Here is a 21,570-nt window from a genome sequence, read left to right as displayed (position 1 = left end):
TTGCATTTTAATATCAGCACTCTTTCGATAGGCACTTGCATTCTGAGATTAGTGAAATACCAGAACTGGCGGAGACATTTGCTTTTATTGACCCCGGATCCACATATCACGTGAATGCTGCTTTTAAAGCATACATTTTAAACCGGTTGAGAGAGGGTAACCCGGATCGCCTATTCTTTCTTCCGCATAATCAGAAGTAAGTACTTATTGTAATACTGATAATTAAAAACATGGATAGTACAGTACAAACTTCTATGTGATGTGTCCTATCTGTCTTTGCTTTTTTTGTGAAAATAGTATGCATTGGATTTTGGTCGTTATCTGGGAAGGGGAAATATATATTCTGAATCCACTACCTCACCCGACACAATTTTCAGAACTAGAAAAGGCGTTATCAAGGTAAATTTTTTTTAACGTAACAGTTTGGTATAATTGCATGTTCATTTCTGTACATTGTATGAGATTTTATGTTTTTTATGCAGGGCTTTGAAAAGTTACAACTCTGAAACCGGCAGGGGCAACAAGATGGCCAAGGCAATGTTTCTTAGTGTAAGTACAATAGATCGAGTACCTAATATTTGTGCTTAATATATATATGATTTATTTGACATGCCTGATTTGTCTTTTAATTAATAAAATAGGGATCTCCCAAACAACCCGGTGGGATTGAATGTGCGTATATAATAATGCGATACATGAAAGAAATTATCGATGATGACAAGTTGAATTTTGCTAAAAAGGTATTACTTTGACGCTTCCAGTTTGCTATATACTGAGATATGGTTACTTTTCGATATGGTTACTTTTCATTCATGTACTGAATTTTGTTTGTTTGGAATTTGTAGTGGTTGGCCAAGACTCGATCGTGTTACAGCATTGAACAGCTAGATGAAGTCCGCATTGAGGCTCTGCAGTTCATCCAAGAGCATATCTGATCAATTCTTGTACTCAAGGTCTTTTCTTTTGCGTAGTCGTACATTTGGTAATTTAGACGGTTATGTGTAGTAAGAATGTAAGTGTATGAATGCTGGGGTTGGTGTATAGGTTTGCAAATGCTGGGGGTTGTACATTTGGTAATGTAGATTCTGTAGTTTTTGAATGATTGATGCAGATGATGGGGTTGGTGTTGGTGATTTTTGGATGATTGATGCAGATGATGGGGTTGGTATTGGTGGTTTTCGGATGATTGAATGGTTAAATGTATGAATGATTGACTGGTTGGATTTGTATGGATGCTTGTTATTCCAATGTTTTAGTTTTGGTTATGTAGTAAAGGACATCGGTTTTATTTATAACAAATGTCTATTAGTAACGAGTACATCGCTTTTTTAGAAAATTAGTGATGTAAAACTTTACACAATTTGGTCTATAAATTTTTTACACATCACTTTCAATTAAGAAAAGCTGATGTCAAAAAAGATAATGTACATCACTTTAAGGTAAAAAACTAATGTCAAAGGAATCCAGGTTCAAGTCTAAATGAAACATAGAAATCACTTTGTTTAAGATAAAACTGATGTCAAGTGATGTTATAAACATCACTTTTAACCAAACAAAATTGATGTCAAAAAACGCAATGTACATCAGTTTAAGACAAATAACTGATGTGAAAGATTAACATGTTCAAGTCTAAATGTTACATATACATCACTTCATTCTAGAAAAAACTGATGTCTATACGCTTAATTAGACATCACCTTTCATTAAAGAAACAGATGTTTAATACGCCATTTTACATCACCCCTGTCAAAATTATCGATGTTTTTGTGACAAAAAACATAGCTCAATATATGTTTAATATGTTTTAATAGGTGTAATTTAGTTATTAAATAATTTTGTTATAGCATTTTTTAAAAATATCATCACATAGATATCAGTATTTTTCACTAAAATCGATGTTTTTGTGACAAAAAACATAGCTCATGATGTGTTTAACATGTTTAATTAGGTGTAATTTAGTTATTAAATAATTTATTTATAGCATTTTATGTAAATAATCAACACATAGACATCTGTTTTTTTAACTAAAATCGATGTCTAATCGAGTATAGACATCGGTTATCCACCGATGTCTAAAATAGACATCACCGACATCAACATCGGTTGTGAAATAGCATAGACATCGGTCAAAAAACGATGTCTATGGACTTTTTTCTTGTAGTGAGCCAACATCAAGAGGTTGGCTATATTTATAGACAATGGGAATGTACCATTGGAGATAGATTTTTGTACATAATATCTATATTTTTTATTTATAGTATGTATTAATGTTTTTTAGTTAAGGGTTCTATATGCATATTTGGAGATGCTCTAACACTGTTATTTTAAAATTTTGATATTGTTGCAATTTTATTTTTATGTTTAATAATTTATTATAATATTATTGCAAAAAATATATATGCAGATATATATTGAAAATGGTAATGGCCCTTATTATCACAATTTGGGGGGAAAAGACCCAAAATCTCACAAGTAACGTAATATGGCCCTTTTTATCACTCAATAACCCATTTAAAAAATACGTTTTCAGAAAACGCATTTATGCTTTGCGTTTTTTGTAAATTTTAATATTATTTTTTATGTAAAAATTTTAAAAATAAAAAAAATAAATTAAAGACACATATTAATGTTGCGTTAACTGCATAAACGAGGCTTTTAGATGCGTTTAAATAGGTTACACGCATACTAAAATTGTGTTGCACCAAAAAATCAAAAGCCCATATTGAAGGCCCAGCGAGAAAAGCACCTGCTTTTTAAAAAATGATCGACGCATGTTTTCTTTGCTTTTTTCCGTGATATTAAGGGCCATTTTATTAAATTGTGATATTTTGAACCATTTACTCCAAAATTGTGCGATTAATGGCCATTTTTCTATTGAAAAATATCGGAATTTTGAATTGAATTATTTTTTTAGCTATATAAGTTATATAGCTATATATAGTTGAATATCTAATCATATTTTATCTATAATTACAGTTAGAATAGTGTAATCATTTTATATTTATAATTGGGTTGACCGTTTACTTGTATTCTATCTGCGATTATATTAAGACACTATAATTCTATCTAAAATTGTAATAAAATATTGTACCACATTCGGGTCTTTGAATAGTAGAAGAATATTGTAATCACTTCATATTATATGATTATAAAAAGAATTTTTTCATTAAATTTTAGAGGTTTTATTTTTGTTTTTGTTTTACTTTAAATAAAATAATCATTTATTACGAAGCCCGGTAGGAGAATTATATCTAATTAAAATCCGAGTAGTATGTAGATATAATTATTAATATTATATAAAATTTTAATACTATAGTTTTTTTTTGACAAATATGGCTTATAACCTTACAAATGAGTATCCGTTCTCATAAATCTCGGGGTCAGCGAGGATCGAACCCAGAGTACCTGGACGACAGAGGATAAACTCTTAACCACTTGAGCTATCCAACCGTGCTAATACTATAGTTTAGTAGTACAGAGGAAGTGCTATTTTAATGTTTAACAAGATGAGATTTCTTGCAGCTGTTGCCGCCAGATGGTGTTATTATGATCGAAATTGCCAAGTAAAATAAAAGCTTTCAATTTACTCTTTGTTGAGAAAAAAATGGACCAATAGTTTGATGATTTCGACTCGACTATCCCATTAAATTCAATACGTTATTTTTAGGCACGCTTTTCAATGCTCATTTAAAACATAACTCCACAATATTTTTTTAATTTTTTTCCCTGAATAAAAGTTTAATACTTAAACTTTTATTCAAAAGAAAAAAAATAAAAAAATATATTATAAAACTAGGCTTTATAGAAACTTCGAAATGCGTACAAATAGTGAACGTATACAAGGTCAAAGTACACAATCAAGACATACAAATAACTATAAGTCGTTGAATGCCAATTTTTGCGCTGATATGCCAGTTTCGATAACTTCATGTAACATCCCAGTCCTTGGACGAGCAAAACAGTTTAACACAATAGTAAATTATACAAGGTCGCAACCATCTTGAACTTATGCATGATTGTGTTGTTTTAACACAATATTCATGATTGAGAAATATATATTTAAGTACATAAACACTTCTTTGCATTGAGAATACACTTCGAGTCATTTTGTGAAATATTTCGGATGATGAAGCCTCACTAGTTGGGAGAAAGAAAGTGCACGCGAGCAAGATGGTATTCTTTTCCGGCTATCCAAACTCCTGTTTGTGACCACTCGATGTCTTCCCAATCAAGATTATCCTCCAACACCTGTCATGGGAATTTATATCAATGTATCAAGAACATGAGAAAGAAAGGTCTTCTACAATAACAAGTTCCATGATTCCCATATTCAGCGGTACACATGGTTCTTCTATAAGATCTTTTGGAAAGCTTATTATAATATAGTATAGTATATCCAGGTTAGAGCAATTCTGTTGTAGGTAAATCAGGCACAGGCATTTGGAAAAAAACAACAATAATAGATAAAGTATAGGCAATTCAACTGCAAATAATACACCTACCGAAGGGCATATACCCAACTGCAGAAAAGAGGAATATGGCTAAATTGCAAGACATAAGAGGTGAAAAAATTTAAAAATATGAAATAATTAAGCCTACAAGCTATTAAACATGTCGAATGACATCACTTATATGGGCTTAACCCTCAGAAAACAATATAATTGGATTAAACCTGCAAGCAATTGACCTTACTCCAAACATTTCTAAATGAATGTGATCATAAATATCTAAACTAGTGTCATATAAATTTATCCAGACACATATACCCACATTCAAAACAAATAAAATACATATGCATTATAGGCTAATAAACAATTAAGACATTAAAAAATAGTGTCGGACTCGGGATCCCAGCAGCATTTTGGTGCTGAAGGGAAATCTGGCAATTTCATATTGAATCAGTTGGAAATAGATATTTACTAGTAGTAATGTTGTCCTTTTTCCTGGAGATTTTGTATAGCTTAAAGTGGAATTCTGCTTAAGAAGATTTCATTTAAATACGAGAGAATTGCATTTTGCACCCTTATATTTGGCCAAAAATCAATTTTGTATACCTATTTTCATAAATTGCAGTTTGCATCCCCTACTTTGAAATCCGCTTCAAGTTGCACCCTTGTTGCCAAATTTTGTCATTTTTTTTGCCCAAATTATTGTCTTCAACAACATATATAATCTATTATTGAAGAAAAAAGATGAGATATATTGTCGGAGACAGCAATTTGGGCTAAAAAATTAGGCAAAAAGGGTGCATGTTGAAGCGGATTTCAAAGTAGGAAGATGCAAACTGCAATTTATGAAAATAGGTATACAAAATTGAGTTTTGGCCAAATATAAGGGGTGCAAAATGCAATTCTCTCTTTAAATACATATATGAAATTTTACCAATGGTATGATGCTTTTATCGTTAAAATCATTTGAGATATTATATTCCTACACATACAGATTGTCCTATCACTCGATAATATATTGACAATATTGATTAATATTCCCTCCGTCCATTTTTAGTTGTCATATTTGTAAAAAGAATTGTCCCTAAATAGTTGTCACATTTCCCATTCCAATGCATTTTTATAGAGATTTTTCCATCTATAACCCTATCTTTCTAATTCCAATGGTTGACTCTATAATTAATGTAGACACTATCACTCTATAATTAAATGCAAAAGCTAAGGGCAAACATGGAAAATAAATAAAGAATTAAATGTTTCTTAATATGTGTTCTGCAAACGTGAAAATCAAAAAGGGATGGAGGGAGTATCTTACTTTAGCCTTCACATAAATTTATATAACAGTTGAATTAGAGGTCAATTGCCTTCAACTAATTAATAGGGTTATGTTTGGAGCTACATACCTCCACGTTTTCAAGGGGCAGCGGAATTCCCATAGAAAGCATCAACTGTTGGGGAAGGGGCTTCTTACAACGTGACCATCGGAAGACATCAACTCTACCAGTATCACAGTCGGTTGAACCCTTTTCAACATTTGTGCCATTAGAATAGTGATTTTGTGATCTCTCAGTCTCAGTTGGATTTGCAAGAGCAATTGTGGCTGTCTTAACCATCTTCTCTCCACTAAAGCAGAGCTCATATCTGCATGCACCGTATTATTTCACAAAGGCCACACAATATTTATTAACTGCAGAGTCATATATTGTAATAAAATTCTCAAGTTCCTAGATGCTCCATAGTCGAGAAGCAGATATAGGAAGAATTCTACAGTTTAGTGCATATCAAGTATCAAATAGAAAAACTCTCAGAGAGCTAAATTGTTTGTAACAAAATTAATAAGAATAGCTAAAATGGTAAAGGGTAAGGGGTTAGAAGAAAGAATTCATGCTTATCCGTGGTATCTATCATATAAAATCGCCTTCTCATCTACAACTCATTTCATTTCTAAGTATACCCTTTCCTGATTTTCTAACAAACCTGCAGGATCAAGTGGTTTACAAGACCCCATAACAGTTCCCATTTTACATAACTTTATATATATGTCTAATTTTCAAACAAAAGAAAAAAGAATGGTTTTAGACTTCTGGTTTGCTATTTAACTGCGTTCAACAATAACAAATATACTATATTTCTACCATAATCATAATTTGCATTTTGATTAATAACAAATCATTCGCAATTGGAGTTTAATATTATTAAGGAACTGGATCCTGTTCTTTAGAGTTCATACAAACAACCTGTTTAACGCTTACAATCATGATACCTTTATAATTGTAGGCACTCATACTGCCTTGAATTAAAAAAAATGACAGTTAAGGCTTTTGTTGCATCAATCAGGTTCTAAGGTATTAATAGAAAAGATATATAATATTACACATGCAAACACTCTAGTCAAATCCAAAGAAAATTACCTGTGAGAATGACTTTCCAAGTACAAAACTTCTCCCTTTTTCAAGCGGGCAGAAGTATAAAGGGGCTTTTTCATACCCTTATCAGCAACAGCGCTGATACTGTATTTAGTCCTGAAAGGTAAAACAAAGATAATGAATATATAGAAACAGAGGAACAACCACATCATAAAGGCAAAATTCTGTGAACTACGTATTGGGGAATAAACTTTTAAAAATTATCAATGAAAATCCGGTTAGAAGTTATATCAACTTGATGTCAGTCGTATTGTATATAATATATGATTCTGAACAGAATACAACTGGTCTGATAAAAGGAAAGGTAGTACTTGTGTTCAGAAAGCACCAAACTTAAACAGAAAATGTTACTTATAATCAATAAAAGGCCCAAATCATACCAAGGCTCATTACAAAGGTTGTACTGTATAGTAACTTCCCGCACAAATCTTTGCTGCCGTAATGCATTCTGTAGCAACAAAAGCAAATTAAAGGAGAATTACTACACAACACCGTGCATTGTAAATCAAACATATACCACCTGTCCTGGTTGAAGATCACAGTATTAAAATATAGAAAATGAACATGATGGTTATATGACCAACTCTCTCAATTGGGAAGCCACATTTTGGAAAAAAGACCCCTCTTTGAGTTAAAGTGTGGATCAACAGAAGCCTCTGTGGGCATACCCTTGTAAAAATTATGTGTTCGCATTACAAAGGAATAAGGCATTATCAATTTAATCCTTAAAGCTTTTCAAAGAGAGACACCATGACTAACAGCAGACTGAGCCATGTTATTCTAACACAAAGGACTAATTAGATAGCTCTGAACAGACATGACTCACAACTGAATATCCAATTTCCTATAGAAATAAAACATTACTTTCAATTGACTGCAGAAAACTCATAATATAGGCATTAATATATGTTCATCTAAATATGTGGATTTTTGTAATAGTATGGCATTCTGTTGTTTATCTTTCATCAACCAATTGGACAAAACTTCATTTGGTAGGTGATAGATTCGGTGATAGTTGTATCTTCGCCTCAAAGTTTCTATGAAATCTAGAAGATAACCAGCAGTTACTAAACATGCAAATGTACCCACAATATAATCATATAAAGAATGTGCACTATGGCGCTTTATCTCTTATTATAGTAAACAGGGAGCGGAATAACCATTCTAAAAACAACTGCCTACAAAAGGTTTAACCACCACGACTCCTCAACACAGAACTCGTAGAAGTAATGGTGGTAACTGAATTACATATTTTAGAAAACTTTCAAAAAATTGCATAAAACACATGTCCGGCTGGAAACAAAACCCAAGCCCATGCTACATAGCCGAAGCGACTAGTCTTGTACTGCATATTAGTAAATGAATATAAAAACCAAATAACTTGATCGGGTTTCCATTACGTGACACCAAAATTAGAGCGAACTGATCAACAAATTTATCCGGTTTAATCTAGGTGGTTCGGCTTGTTTAGTTGCTTTCACGGATTTCTGTATTCTCCCTAATTAGTTCTTTACAGTACATCTAAATACTTATAACAGTTAATATATAGAGTGAACTGATACTTATCAATACTTTCAGATGGGACATCTAATATAGTCAAACACCAGTATACCCCAAGAGTATCTTAACAATCACAAATTGCAGATAAAAAAAATACTGTATCATAGACAAATATCTCATAAGAAAAAATCTGCAAATATCCAATTACCATAAAAGATTATACGATTCAAGTCTATTAACTCAACCAAAAAAATTGAATAAGAAAAAAACATAGGGTCTACAGAACCAACAACAATGTTGTTAATGGAAAACTATGTGAAAGTAGGACACTAAGACATAATAATAAGATAAATGTCCATTAGTATTACCGAAGCTGCAGCTCTTGTAGTCATTGTTCTCTCCACAACCACCGGCGCGAGGGTCGGCTCAATTGTTGAGGTATGAGTAAGGCAAGGCTCAAGATCGATGGTTCCGCCTCCTTTCTGAGTTGGGAAGCGGACAAAAGCAAAGCATCTTAGTATCTATCTTGAGCAACAGACTGAGACTAACTTGATTACAAGTGTTCTTACCTTAACAATGTAACAACTCTCCACACGGTAACTACAACCAATGGCAGCTCCCCAAGCACGGGAACGTACATTGTTCCTCAGTGTAGAAAAGTAGCCTAGAACAATTTCCAAAATATGTGTTCAAAATAAGATAAGGAACCCGCCCAAACAATGTCTGAAGAGTCAATTAACAAAAAACTATTGATAGGAATTGGTGCATGGAGACGTATACTTGAATATGGGCTGTGTGCAAAAAAAAAGAAGGTTTATATCAGTGCTTTGAAATTGCTACCCCAACCCCATTGATTCCCTAGCCTTTGTAACCATTGTATGCACGGTCCCTAGGCATTTGTTTAACCTTGTACATAGGCCGTGCAATATTATATATTTAGATTTGTGGTGCAATTATTGTAAAGCAACTTATTTGTTCAAAGTTAAAAGCGGAAATTACAAACAGCTACATTACTGGCAAATGCTAAGAAACTGGTTGTATTTGATAAGATATTTGACGAAAATCGGGGCTGAAATTGTGAGTATTAGAAGTATGTCCATGTAAACATAATACAACCTATTACAACCCTAATAGAGTTTATATTAAGCCATATACACTACTAAACTAAAGCAAAAGATTCCCCATTTGATTTTTTAAACAAGTTTATTGTACAACATGAAAATACTAGCACACTGAGACCATTCTAAGAAAATCATTGCTAATAGGCTTACAATCTTGTGGAGGTAAGACTCGAATCACAGCTCTTAACTCCTGAATAGCAGGGTGTGGAGGAGAAGCAGTTGGGCGACAGTAACCTGTATGCATAAGGACTGAAAAAAGAAAAGCAACCATTATAAATGCCATGATTATTTATAACATTACAGTCTATACAAACATACTTTGTTGTCGATACATACCAGCAACAAGATCAGAATCATCAGTGTATATGTCAGTCCCCCATAGTTGCCCCCCTCTAACCTGCAGTGATAAAAATACTCAGAACTTCTGATATACTGCATGATATGATGAACCAAAAGAAAGAGAAAACAAGGGTGGTGGACTGGTGGCGCCCATGAGACCTGATAGAGAAGAGTTAGGATGACAGAGACAAAGGAGCTAACAGTGCTTATTTACTGTTTCATTGCATTTGGGATTTAGCCACAGCATCCTTCTATTGTAACTGTGTGTGTATACCAACTAAACTATCCTTATGTTCAAAACCAGCTGTCTTTGTATAATGAGCTAAAATTTCATGTTGTTCACCCTTCACATCTCTAACATCCCAAGTGCACCAAATATACAATGGTTTTGATATTAAAACATTTTGCAATGGTGAAAAGACTGATAACTAAATTAAGAATACTTCAAATTTATAATTTTTGTGTTTGAAGTAATTACAGTAACTTTTTATTTGAATTATTATTGAAAAAACAATAAGACAAGATTAAAAAAGATTATAAAAAAGGAGCTTCATGTGATAATAATTAGAATGGCATTTAAGAAAACCCATCATTTCTACCAAGGAACCAACACATTCTTACTCCAAACTAACTTTGGCTACTTTCATAAGTATGAAACTCCGAAATTAATAAGCACAATCAGCACCAAAAAGGAGCCAAAACAATCGAGTAAAATAGTCTTAAATCATCAGGAAGGATGAGAATCGCGAGAGAAACCCAAAATAAGAATGATAAAGAACAATAGAAGCAAAATGCAACAAACATATATTTTATGTACATTCTTTGCATAATTTTATAATTACGTGCTAGTAAACAAGATATCCTAAATTCTTTTAAACATTGACATCAACTACACAAAAGAAAAAAACCGGCACTTAAAGCACTTTTCTTCTCTCGTAAATCCTTCCATTTATCAAAGGTATGATAAATAAAAAATTTGAGCTGCATTTATGAAATCATAAAATCACAAGAGCTAAGCAAACTTCTTCAACCTTATATCCTTACAGTCCTGCTTTTCTTCTGCATATCTTATGTACAACTTGGAAAACAAGAATGACTTTTTAACTTGAAATGATTGACTCAATGAAATTCTATAGCGTAATCTTATAATCAAGTAGACATCTTAGATCCATTCTAAGGAGTCATTTCCGTAAAGCACGGAGAACCAACAAATTCTTCATGGGCAGATGTAACATGTTTCATCAAGAATAACTAAAAATATATATTACTAACAATGGAACCATAACAAAGCATCCTAAAACATTACACTTTACCTGGCGATTTGTAGCAATAACATGCTCAGCTGGAATCCGGATTTCAAGAGTAGGACCCTTCTGAAAGCTTGCAGAAGGTTTATCAGCCTGAGAGGATTCAAATTCCTTCCACAATTTTATCAAATCTTGCATACATTCACCCACTTTGTAAGTAACGGCTGAAACTTCAGGTTTTCCTGAAACAGTAACCCAAAACTCAGAAAATCATTAAACCTGGATCAATTTAAAAGTGCGTCCCTCAGTTATCATCAAAGAAACAATCATATATTATACAATATAATTCATAGGAAGATGAACAGGGGCAAATGAGAAAATGAGAATTTAGTGAGAGGTTCCAATGGTCCATGACTAATCATCAGTACATTGATAAAAAATAATTATACTTAGCTTTTCAGTTAGTAATTTCATGTAAACATTCCTTTGAATTCAGGTCTTACAGGTCAAACAACTTATACACTCTTTTTAAATGTTTATCGACAGGTGAGTTATTAAATATAATTACATTTTAATATAAACACTTCCAAAATGATTTGACCACCAGAAAGAGCTCACCGATAAAAGATCATGTCAATCTACAAAAAGAAATTATGTTGATTTACAAATGAAACTGAGGAAACTCTTGTGTACTAGTGTTTTCCTTTTCCTGTCCCCATTACTGTTGGTACAATTTGGTCTTGCGACTAAGGTAAAACCCTAGTTTTCAAAAAGAGAACAAAGTACTGATTTTTCTTTAAGAAAATAAAAGGTTTTTATGCATTGACCTTCATTTACTTCTCGCACAAAGAACATTATCTAGGTGGTAAAGTACTATTTTCTGTAGTCCTGACATTTGTGCATGTATTACTTCGGGTGGTCAGTGGGAGACGACCTAGGACACTGACATTTAGATTAATTACATAAACCTATAACTTCGCCTAGATCTAGATTCTGTACGTACAAATTAGTTCTCCGTATTACATTTAGAGCATACTTAATTATTAAAATATTTCCTGATTTTGTCGACCATAGATATACAGATTGAAGATTCACACAGACTACACATTTCTTCACTTGGTTGTATATTCACAAAACATTGTCGTAATCCGTAATTGCGAGCAAGTCGCACTTGGTAAATGACATTTCACAGCTCACCTTGAGACCTGAAAAGGAAGAAATTTAAGAAATATTATTATAATATCTTGAGGCACTGCATAAAGGTAATTAAATCTTACAGAGCATAATAGATTTACAAGCTGAATAAGAATAGGAAACCATCCAACCAATCTCGGATCCCGATGGATGTAAAATTTGGAAAGATGTAACACCTATCTATTACTAACCTCGGGTGGTTTTAAAAGAAAAAAATAGCTATTTTGTGACATTAGAAGCCAAGCATCATTGAATTATAACAAATGATTCTTAGACGATTAAACATAGTACTGAAAGGAAGACAATTACACACCTAACTAATACATAAATCCATCTGATTTCACACTAATTAACTTCTCTGGTAAAATTAAAGGACAAGGGGAGAAATAAAGGAATTAAATTCTGTTACAAAGAAAATATAAAAAATGTGCGCCAGGGATCCTTTTAAATGGGAATTCAATATAAAAGGAAAATAAGGGGGAAAATCATTACTTTAAACAATTGGTCAAAGATTGTCGGCATATAAATGTCCATCAGTTAAAGAAGACTCCAATACACTGCTTAGCACAGCACCCATATTTTCATGCTTGAGTGTGAACCAATATTATTCCAAATGTCTGCATTGGCCTATATGTTTTAATTTTGACACTGGAAACACAGTTTCCTTCTTACGAACTTGGATAAAAAAAAATTAAAGAACCCAACAGGTGTATAACATGGAGATTGGAGAATATTATAATAGACATACTAACTTTCAACAACCAACTACTCTAGAGAACTTCATTAAGAAACCGATGGAAGCCATGGAATGTTCACAACCAAAACAGTATTACCGAACTCACAAACTTGAACAAAATAAGAACCACCAATTACAAAAGCATTAGAAGAAATTAAATGACGACAACAAAGTGTCAAAAAAAAAAGTGAAATGAAACTTATCTTAAAAGATTACTGAATATTAGAAGCCTTAACTTGGTGTCTAAGTATTTTTCACATGAAAGCCACTTAATGCTCCATTGAAGTACAGAGCCATATATTTGAAGCATCCAAACTCCCGATATTTATAGTGAACACGAGAATAAAATTACTTCATATACAAACGGAAAATGGGACCTCCGAACAATGTTTCAAGAAAAGGAAATTAATTTGCGATCGATGCTAATAATATACTAAATTCTTAAACATGTCTGGAAGGCATCATAAACTAAAAGACATGCATGCTAATTCACATTTCTATCAAAAAACATGAATCCTTCCAGCATCAATATATTTGGCGAATGACATTGTTGTTTGACATATAAAGAATGTAGTGAAATGTCTATCATGCATTAGCCAAATAGAAATTAGATTTTAAGATAAAAAGATAAAGTACCCTTCATTTTCCTGAGCACAGGACTTGGACTGCGGATCACGATCTCCCATTTGCGGACTTCCCTTGGGGCGTAACATCCTCTTACGCTGCTGAACTCCATAGCTTAAAGCATCTCTTTCTTTTCCGGTACCTCCTTCTACTTCGACACATCCATCATCTGATTCTTTATTATAGCAACTACTACTCTTTTCATTTTTGTCTCCTTCAATATCAGAATCTTTTTCCTTTTTCCCGCCTTTAGCTTCCTTATCCATAATTTTCAAGCTCTGAGTCTGTTTCCAATTATGATGTTCTTTCTGTTTCTTAGGCTCTACTGCTGAAGTATCCTGATCCGTAGCTTTACCAGAGACATCCATTAATTCCTTTTGTGGAACCTCTTTGTCAGCTACAATCAACGTATCTCTTTTAGCATCTCTTTCCTTCGATTTTTCCTTTTCTTTTGAAAGATCCTTCCTCTCCCTATCACACTTTTCAGATTCTTTCTCATCACGCGTTGATTCTTTGCCCTCATCAGTGGTACGGCGATTGCTTCCTTCCTTATCCCTCTCTCCCAAGTCTCGGTGCTTTCCTTCCTTCCTTTTCCTATCTTTATCCTTGAATTTATCATATGCTTTATCAAACTTGTTCTCTCCAACAGCCACGTGAGACTTCCTCTCATCTGTAGTCAAGACCTCCTTTCCGATGTCTACTGGCCCATGAGCACTAGGTCGAGATGCATGCCATGCATCTACGTTTCCACCAGTGTTATCAGAGTTCCTTTTCCCCCTGTATTGTTCTTTAGATTCTTTCCAGCCAGGTTGATTATTATCTCTAGAGTAAACTTCCTTATCAGTTTTCATCTCACTTTTATGTTCTGGATAATGTGCTATCTCATGTTTAGTTTCTTTATTTTCATTTCCTTTGCTTTCGAATCTGGCATCTTTATCGACTTTTGCATTTGGATACATTCCCCGAATGTCGTTCTTCGCATCCCTACTACTATCTTTGGATTCTCTTATCTCAAATTTATTTTCAGAAGTGACAGGATGTGCATCATGCGAGGATGCTGAGATTCGATATGTAGGCAATAAAGATGACCGATCTGCATCACGGGATTCGGTTCGTTGAATCTTTGGTGACCGACCATCATTCCCCGTATCATACGAAGCACGGTACTCATTTATGATTGATGAAGTGAGCTTGGAGCCCACACTTGGATGAGAAGCAGATCCTTCCTGCGAGTGTTTCGACTCATGCGAGTGCTTCAAGTTGGCCGAATGACCTCCGACATCCTCATGCAACCGTTTATTAGGAGTACCACTCATTGCAATGATATATTTTGAAAAGTATAGAGCAGTTGGTACTTTCACTACGAACAGCCTGCACAAATGAGCATACACAAGACAAAATCAGTACTTCATGTTATGACCGTCATCGGGACAGATATAATCATCTACATTCCACAAGAGACCAGTTCCAATTTATACATATTAATGATTACGAGAGGACAAGTCATATCCTCAAATATACAAGGTTTCGCCTTTCGGTTATAATTGATGGCTTGACAATTGAAATTAAAAATACCAAGCTCAAAACTTTTTTCATTATACATTAAGATGTATTTAAGTGCGATGGTGGAACAGAAGTACAGAACCCTAGTTACAAATGCGACTCCTCTTATCAAATAAATAGAGTGAGAATAAGCAACTATTTCATATTATTAAAGGGCACAACACACAAGGACGTATCCAAGTACAGAAAGGGTAAAATAACATGCGTGCCACTCAAGTTTCACATACAAAATTAATCAGTTTCACAAAAACCAGCTTAAAAGCTAGCACATATAGGTATTTTGAAGTAAAATAAATAACAAATCTTGACCAGCTCTTCTTCAATTTCAATGCAAACACACTTATCTCATTTCCGTATATTAAAATCTCATTTTTGAAAAACCTAACTCCAACATAACAACAATTAAGGTTACCATACTAACACAGAAATAATCCCAGATACTCAAACACAAGTTCAAGATTTTAAAAATCATCACAAGCCCCCACAGCTACAAATTTGTTGCATAATATCCCAAACAACTAGATTTATTAGCACACATGAAATCTCTCCCCACACCTCTCTCAGTTAGTGCTCTCTCTCCCACTCTCTCTCTCTCTCCCCCTCTCTCTCTCCCACTCTCTCTCTCTCTCTCTCCCCCTCCCTCCCTCTCCCTCTCTCCCTCTCTCTCTCTCTCCCTCTCCCTCTTTCTCTCTCTCTCTCTCCCTCTCTCTCTCTCCCCCTCCCTCCCCCTCCCTCCCTCTCCCTCTCCCTCTTTCTCTCTCTCTCTCTCTTTCTCTCTATCTCTCTCACACACACAACTACACAAGCCTTTGAATTGCAAAGCTCATAAAACCAAACAAAATGAACAGACATATCAAATCAAATTCAACAGAAAACACATCAGAATCACATATCTAATATGCACAAAAATCGTTGCAAGTAAACACATGAAAGCACCAACATTAATATAAATAAAACAATACAAAAAATGAGCTAATTGCTTATTCAAGATTAACAACAATTCGATTAATTAAATTAATTGAGTACACTTACTTTCTACTCTCGCTGTGATACAAAGACAAGATGAATGAATGAGAATGTGTGTGTATATATGTTGTATCTATAGGTTTAAGGTTAGCTTGTACACAAGCTATATGCTGTGTTGTGTTGTATCTATGTTGTGTAATGGCGAGGATGTGCACAATTTTTATTAATGACTGAATTTACCCTAATACCCTTATGGGCTTTTTTTTATGCCCGAAATCAAAATACATTCTAGCCCAGGTATTATGGGCTTTATTTTCTTTTTCTTTCATGGCCCAAAGTTTTTGGGTAGATAAAGTTTGTTTTCATGTTACTATTAGTTTAATAAAAAAAATGCTACTATTAATACTTAGTAATGGTGAGGGGTTTTGTTCTCTTTAAATGTGGTTTCTCTCTAATTACACGATTTAAGATGTCTTTAGATAAATTGTTTAGTGAAAAACATATAATATGTAAAAAAATATATTGTTTAGACATAGTAAAAAAAATTATGTAAGAAGTTCTAAAAAAAATTGTGTAATGATTTTTAAGGATGATTTAGAAAATTTTAAAAATAAATAAGAAATAAAATATGATTAAAATAATATATTGTGATTTGTCTAGTGACTTGTAAAAAAGTAAAGTATGTTTGAGACTATCCAATGAAAAGAAAACATATAATGACTTTGAAATCTATATAATCTTTGTATTAATCAAAATCAAATGTATATACTAAGCAAGTAATCAACTAACCATTATTTTAGTAGATTTTAAATAAAAAGATGTTATTAGAAGAAATTATTTTCAAATCTACATCTGGATGGTACATGTGTTTAACAGAAGTTGTAAAATGAATATTAATATTGTCTAGTTAGGGTGGTTCATTAGTCTTTTATAAAAAGAATGATATGTGTTTGATCTCTCGCACTAGCATATTTTTTAAAATAACTTACATATATATATATATATATATATATTAAAGAGCAGGGTCGGGGACAACTCGGGCCGGGAGTAGGAATCGGCCGAAGACGATTTTTTTTGTTTTTGAAATTGTCCCTACTCCCTGTGAAAATTCCCGAATCCTCTTCCCGTTTGGTGCGGGGATCCGGTCAAAGTCGGGAGGGTCGTAGATAATGTCCATCCCTACTTAGAGTAGTGCTAATTTTTCCAAATATCTTTGCCAGAATTATTATTAAATGACGTGGTTAACACGCGGCGGGTTTTGATTTATAACCACATTTTTATACAAGCTAATATTTTTAGGAAAGTTATTATCTAATATGCGACAGATCAACATTTAAAAAAAAATTGGTCAAAAAATTGGCCAAACTAGCATTTCTCTTTAACTAAATATACCTCATGGGCCTTTTTTTCTTTTATGACCCTCTATTAAAATACATTCCTAGTCCAATATGAAAATATAATATGATTTTTCTTTCTTTTATGACCCAATTCAAAGATTAAAATATCAGCTGAATTTATATGCTCTCGGCATACTTTAAATAAAAAAAGTTGTTTTTCAAGTCTTTTTCAGTTTAAAAAATATATTAATATTAGTAATAATACTTAACTTACTGTACTAAAACTTACTGTACATAAAATAAATAAAGTACTTTTAAATTAATAGAGTATAGATAATATATCAAAATAAATTACTCCCCGTCCCTAAATACATGTTCATAATGAATTTTGACCGATAAACTTAACCAAATTTTGACTAAAATTTACAAAAATCATATAATTTGAAAAATTAATAAAAATATATCATTGAAAAGTTCGTTTATTCTATTTTAAAAAGTCATTTTCAGATTTTAGAAATTATTAATGGATTTTTTTTGATATTGAGTCAAAAAAATTGTCAATTTGACTCTAAAAAAATCAAAATAAATATGTAATTGAAAACATAGAAGTATCTTAAAAATATAAGTCAAATTACACAAATTAAGACTAAACAGGAGGCACCATAAGCAATTTCAATTCTTTGGCACACCTTCCCCCGTGTATCAATGTAATAGTGAACAGTAAATTGCTATTTTTAAAAAATACATAAAAAAAATTATGTTTCTTGTATCTTTAATCATTTTTTACTAGTTTTAGTCCAAATTTTCCTACTTTTTCTTGACAAGCATAAAGCTTTTCCAGCTGATAGTCAATGTTATTTCCTGCTAAAGAGTTCCAAAAACCCTGGTCTGATTTCCAATTTTCATGGATAGTAATTCTTGAACCAGAAATAAAATTCTTGGACCGTACCAAATAATAAAATTTGTAGTTTTTGCCAGTTTATTCGATTTGAACCTGGTGTATATGCTCATGTTCTGATTTGATTTATGTTGGTACTTAAAGTTTAAAAATATCAAGCATTTTTACATGTCAAAGGTGGAGTATTTATTGTATTTATTCTCGCCCCCGCTGTAGAGTGATTTTAAGCAGGGTGGTCCTGACTATAAGCGAGCAAGACTTGGCTCCTAGGGCACCTTACACTAAAGGCCCCACAATTTTCAACTACTTTAAATAACTTGAATGGCATATGTGTATTAGCCCCCATAAAGTTAGGACCCCTAATCTCGGGGCCGGCCCTGATTTTAAGAATATGCAGAGATGGGATTTCTTAGTCTGCAGCTTCTACTGGCTGGTATGGTTGAGCATGTTCTGTTCCAAGCTGAATTTACTAGTATTTAAATTAATTTTAGTAGTAGTCTTCATTATCTAAAAATTATCGAGGAACACGAGAATCAAACACAAAACGATATTGGATAACTTCAATTTGATCTCTACCTGAGATATTTATTTGTTTGAACTAAAGAAATTTACATCAAGGTCAAATAACATTATCCAAAACGAATCAAACGAATCAATATGTCTTGTTTAGAGGTCAAGTATGAGAATGGAGATAAGCATGCAACATTATTTTTGGCATGATTCAGAATATATAGAGTAAAAAGCTTCTTTCCCAATATAATAAGAAACACAATGCATTGAAAATCTGAAATAAATTAAAATTCCAAAAAAATAATACTATATGATTCAGTTAAATAGCAATATCAGCAAGATAATAATGTGTACTTCTTTTTGTCTCTTCAATGTTGTCTCGTGCCTTTTCCTTGATATCTTCGATTTCCTCTGTTGTTGCCTGAGCAGTTACCATCGAATCCACGAACATGCCTCTTAGAATATTTTCTAAAAGAAACAATCAACTTCTCGCTGCTGGTCACATCTTCAACTTGTTCACCCTCTGGCTCTTCATGGTCCAGTGGCTTTGTAAACTCTAGTTCACAATCAATCTCAATTAAAGACACAACCTTATTTGGCCTCGCCTCAACAATATTGAGACAATAATTCTGATTTTCATGATTTACCCTAATAGTATCTCCAGTAGTAACACATGCAAAGTCTTTCAAGATTTTTTCCATGGCTTCTCTCTGATTCGAAAGATTCATGATAAATTTAGTACTATGTGGTTGTATTTTCAACAGTGTACCTCTCGGAAGAGTAGCGCACTCAAAGTTAGCAATCTGGCCTTTTTGTAACAATAAACTATTCATCATCCACTTAGAAAGATACACATTACCTTCCTCTTCAATATACTCTAGAATTCCACAATGTGAATATTTACGCACCAAGGGGTTTATGATCTTAAAAGCATTGGGGTATTCAAATTTTCTCATGGATATGACTGCGTCAAGAGCAGGTTTAGGCATTATAATTTTGTTACCATCTTCACAACAATAAAACTTGTTTATATGCGTAGGCGAGAATGGATAACATCGAAAGTGTAAACTAGGCTTTGATTTATCACCCGCATTGCTGAAACGAGGCTTTGATTTGTCACCATCCTTGTTTCGTTGATCATGCACATCGTAGTTGAAGTTAAGCCTCGATGATCTATCACGAGTTTTTCTTCCATGATCATGCACGTCGTAGCTATAGCTAGACTTGGATGATAGAAAACGAGCCTTTTTACAATGATCAGATTCGTTGGAATCCAGATTTTCTACCCACCGATTAAATTGAGCAAGATGTGCTCTTAAATCCTTGTACATTATCTTAACAGTTTTAAGAACAGAAGCATAGGCAGGCTTTATAATCTTGTTCAAGTCCGAGAATGGAAGACATTGAGGGGGAGAGCTAGGATTTATAATCCTTGTACTCGGTTTTGATCCATAACAAGCTTTTGATGAAGGAGCATGCAGAGACCTTGATTTAGATGTATAACAAGCTTTTGATGAAGGAACATGCAGAGATCTTGATCCAGAATAATAAACTTTTGGTGAAGGAGCATCTAGAGACCTTGATTTTCTAGTCATTGATTGAAATTGAAGAAGATTGAAATTGAAGAAGTATGTCTGACAAGTTGGATGAAATCGAAGAATTGAAGGGTTTTTAGCACATAAACGCAGCGAAAACGAAAATTTAAACCTTAAAAAAAAACGAAACCCTCCGCAGGATCAATGCAAAAAATAATATTTAATTCGTAGTTCGGTATGTTTACCTTAAGAAGCTTTACGTTAATGAAAAAATGGAGGTCTTTAATGGCGATCCAAAAATGATGAACGGAGATCCTTAGCAGTTGCGCCTCAAGTGTGAAGCACTTCACCGGTATCCACCAAAAAAACGATATAATGAAGAAGGAGGAGATGGAGAGAATTAGGGTTTTGTAAATCTTTTTGGTTGAGTCAAAAATAAGGTCTATAATAGTATATTTATAGGCAAAATTTTCAGCTGAAAATATTCCCATAAAATATTATTATTATTAACCCTTTATTATTCTCACTAATAATTAAAACACCTTTTAATTATTAATCCTTTTTCTAAACTCTTTAGAAATAATTCTCTCACTTGATTTAATTTCCAAAAATTAAATTCTTAATTAATAATATTAAGAACCTTTTCTTAATTAATTTATAATCAATTAAATCTCATTTAATCAATTATTAAATTTGCGAATTAATTATTTATTTCATAAATAAATAATTATCAGCCATTATTAATTAATTCATCCACCGTTAAATCATTCTCTTTAATGGTGTGACCCTGTAGGTTCAATATTAAGCCGGTAGTAGAAATAAATAAGAATAAAACTATTATATCATTATTTATATAAATTCTCTAATTCATTAAATATGATTAATTAATTAAACATATTTATTCTACATCGTGAGGGATACTTCTCAGCATATCGCGACTATCCGGATAATACGAATTCACTTCTTAGGATACCAAGAACCTATTCAGTGAGTAGTTACCATACAATCAATTCCTTCTACCTTGCAATGTCACGATTAAATACAAGGCATGGAACTTGTGTCAAGTCTATCTTATTTAATCACTTGCTTTCCCATTTACTATGCTTAGTTCTATTTAATGTAAATT

General features: G+C 32.9%; 1 protein-coding gene across 1 annotated transcript; it reads right to left on the bottom strand.

The window, feature by feature from the left end:
• Nucleotides 1-3,865: 3,865 nt before the first annotated feature.
• On the bottom strand, nt 3,866-16,358 carry LOC141690032 (uncharacterized). Its single transcript, XM_074494607.1, has 12 exons — nt 16,231-16,358; nt 13,648-15,006; nt 12,279-12,286; nt 11,148-11,323; nt 9,832-9,892; nt 9,646-9,744; nt 8,944-9,038; nt 8,743-8,856; nt 7,255-7,322; nt 6,860-6,970; nt 5,852-6,089; nt 3,866-4,248 (listed from the first exon to the last, which is right to left on the bottom strand). The coding sequence occupies exons 2-12, from the start codon at nt 14,949-14,951 to the stop codon at nt 4,138-4,140; spliced, it is 2,385 nt and encodes a 794-aa protein (XP_074350708.1). The 5' UTR covers nt 14,952-15,006; nt 16,231-16,358; the 3' UTR covers nt 3,866-4,137.
• Nucleotides 16,359-21,570: the final 5,212 nt, after the last annotated feature.

Source organism: Apium graveolens, chromosome 10 (genome assembly GCF_009905375.1).
Source record: "Apium graveolens cultivar Ventura chromosome 10, ASM990537v1, whole genome shotgun sequence".
NCBI classification, from domain to species: Eukaryota; Viridiplantae; Streptophyta; class Magnoliopsida; order Apiales; family Apiaceae; genus Apium; species Apium graveolens.
This window is presented reverse-complemented; position numbering and strand designations above follow the sequence as displayed.

Coding starts and splice junctions, on each gene's coding strand:
- LOC141690032 (XM_074494607.1), bottom strand. CDS start 14,951: ATGAGTGGTACTCCTAATAAACGGTTGCATGAGGATGTCGGAGGTCAT. Junction 6,971..7,254: donor AACCTTTGTAATGAGCCTTG/GTATGATTTGGG, acceptor TTTACCTTTCAG/GACTAAATACAGTATCAGCG. Junction 6,090..6,859: donor TTGGAAAGTCATTCTCACAG/GTAATTTTCTTT, acceptor CGGTGCATGCAG/ATATGAGCTCTGCTTTAGTG.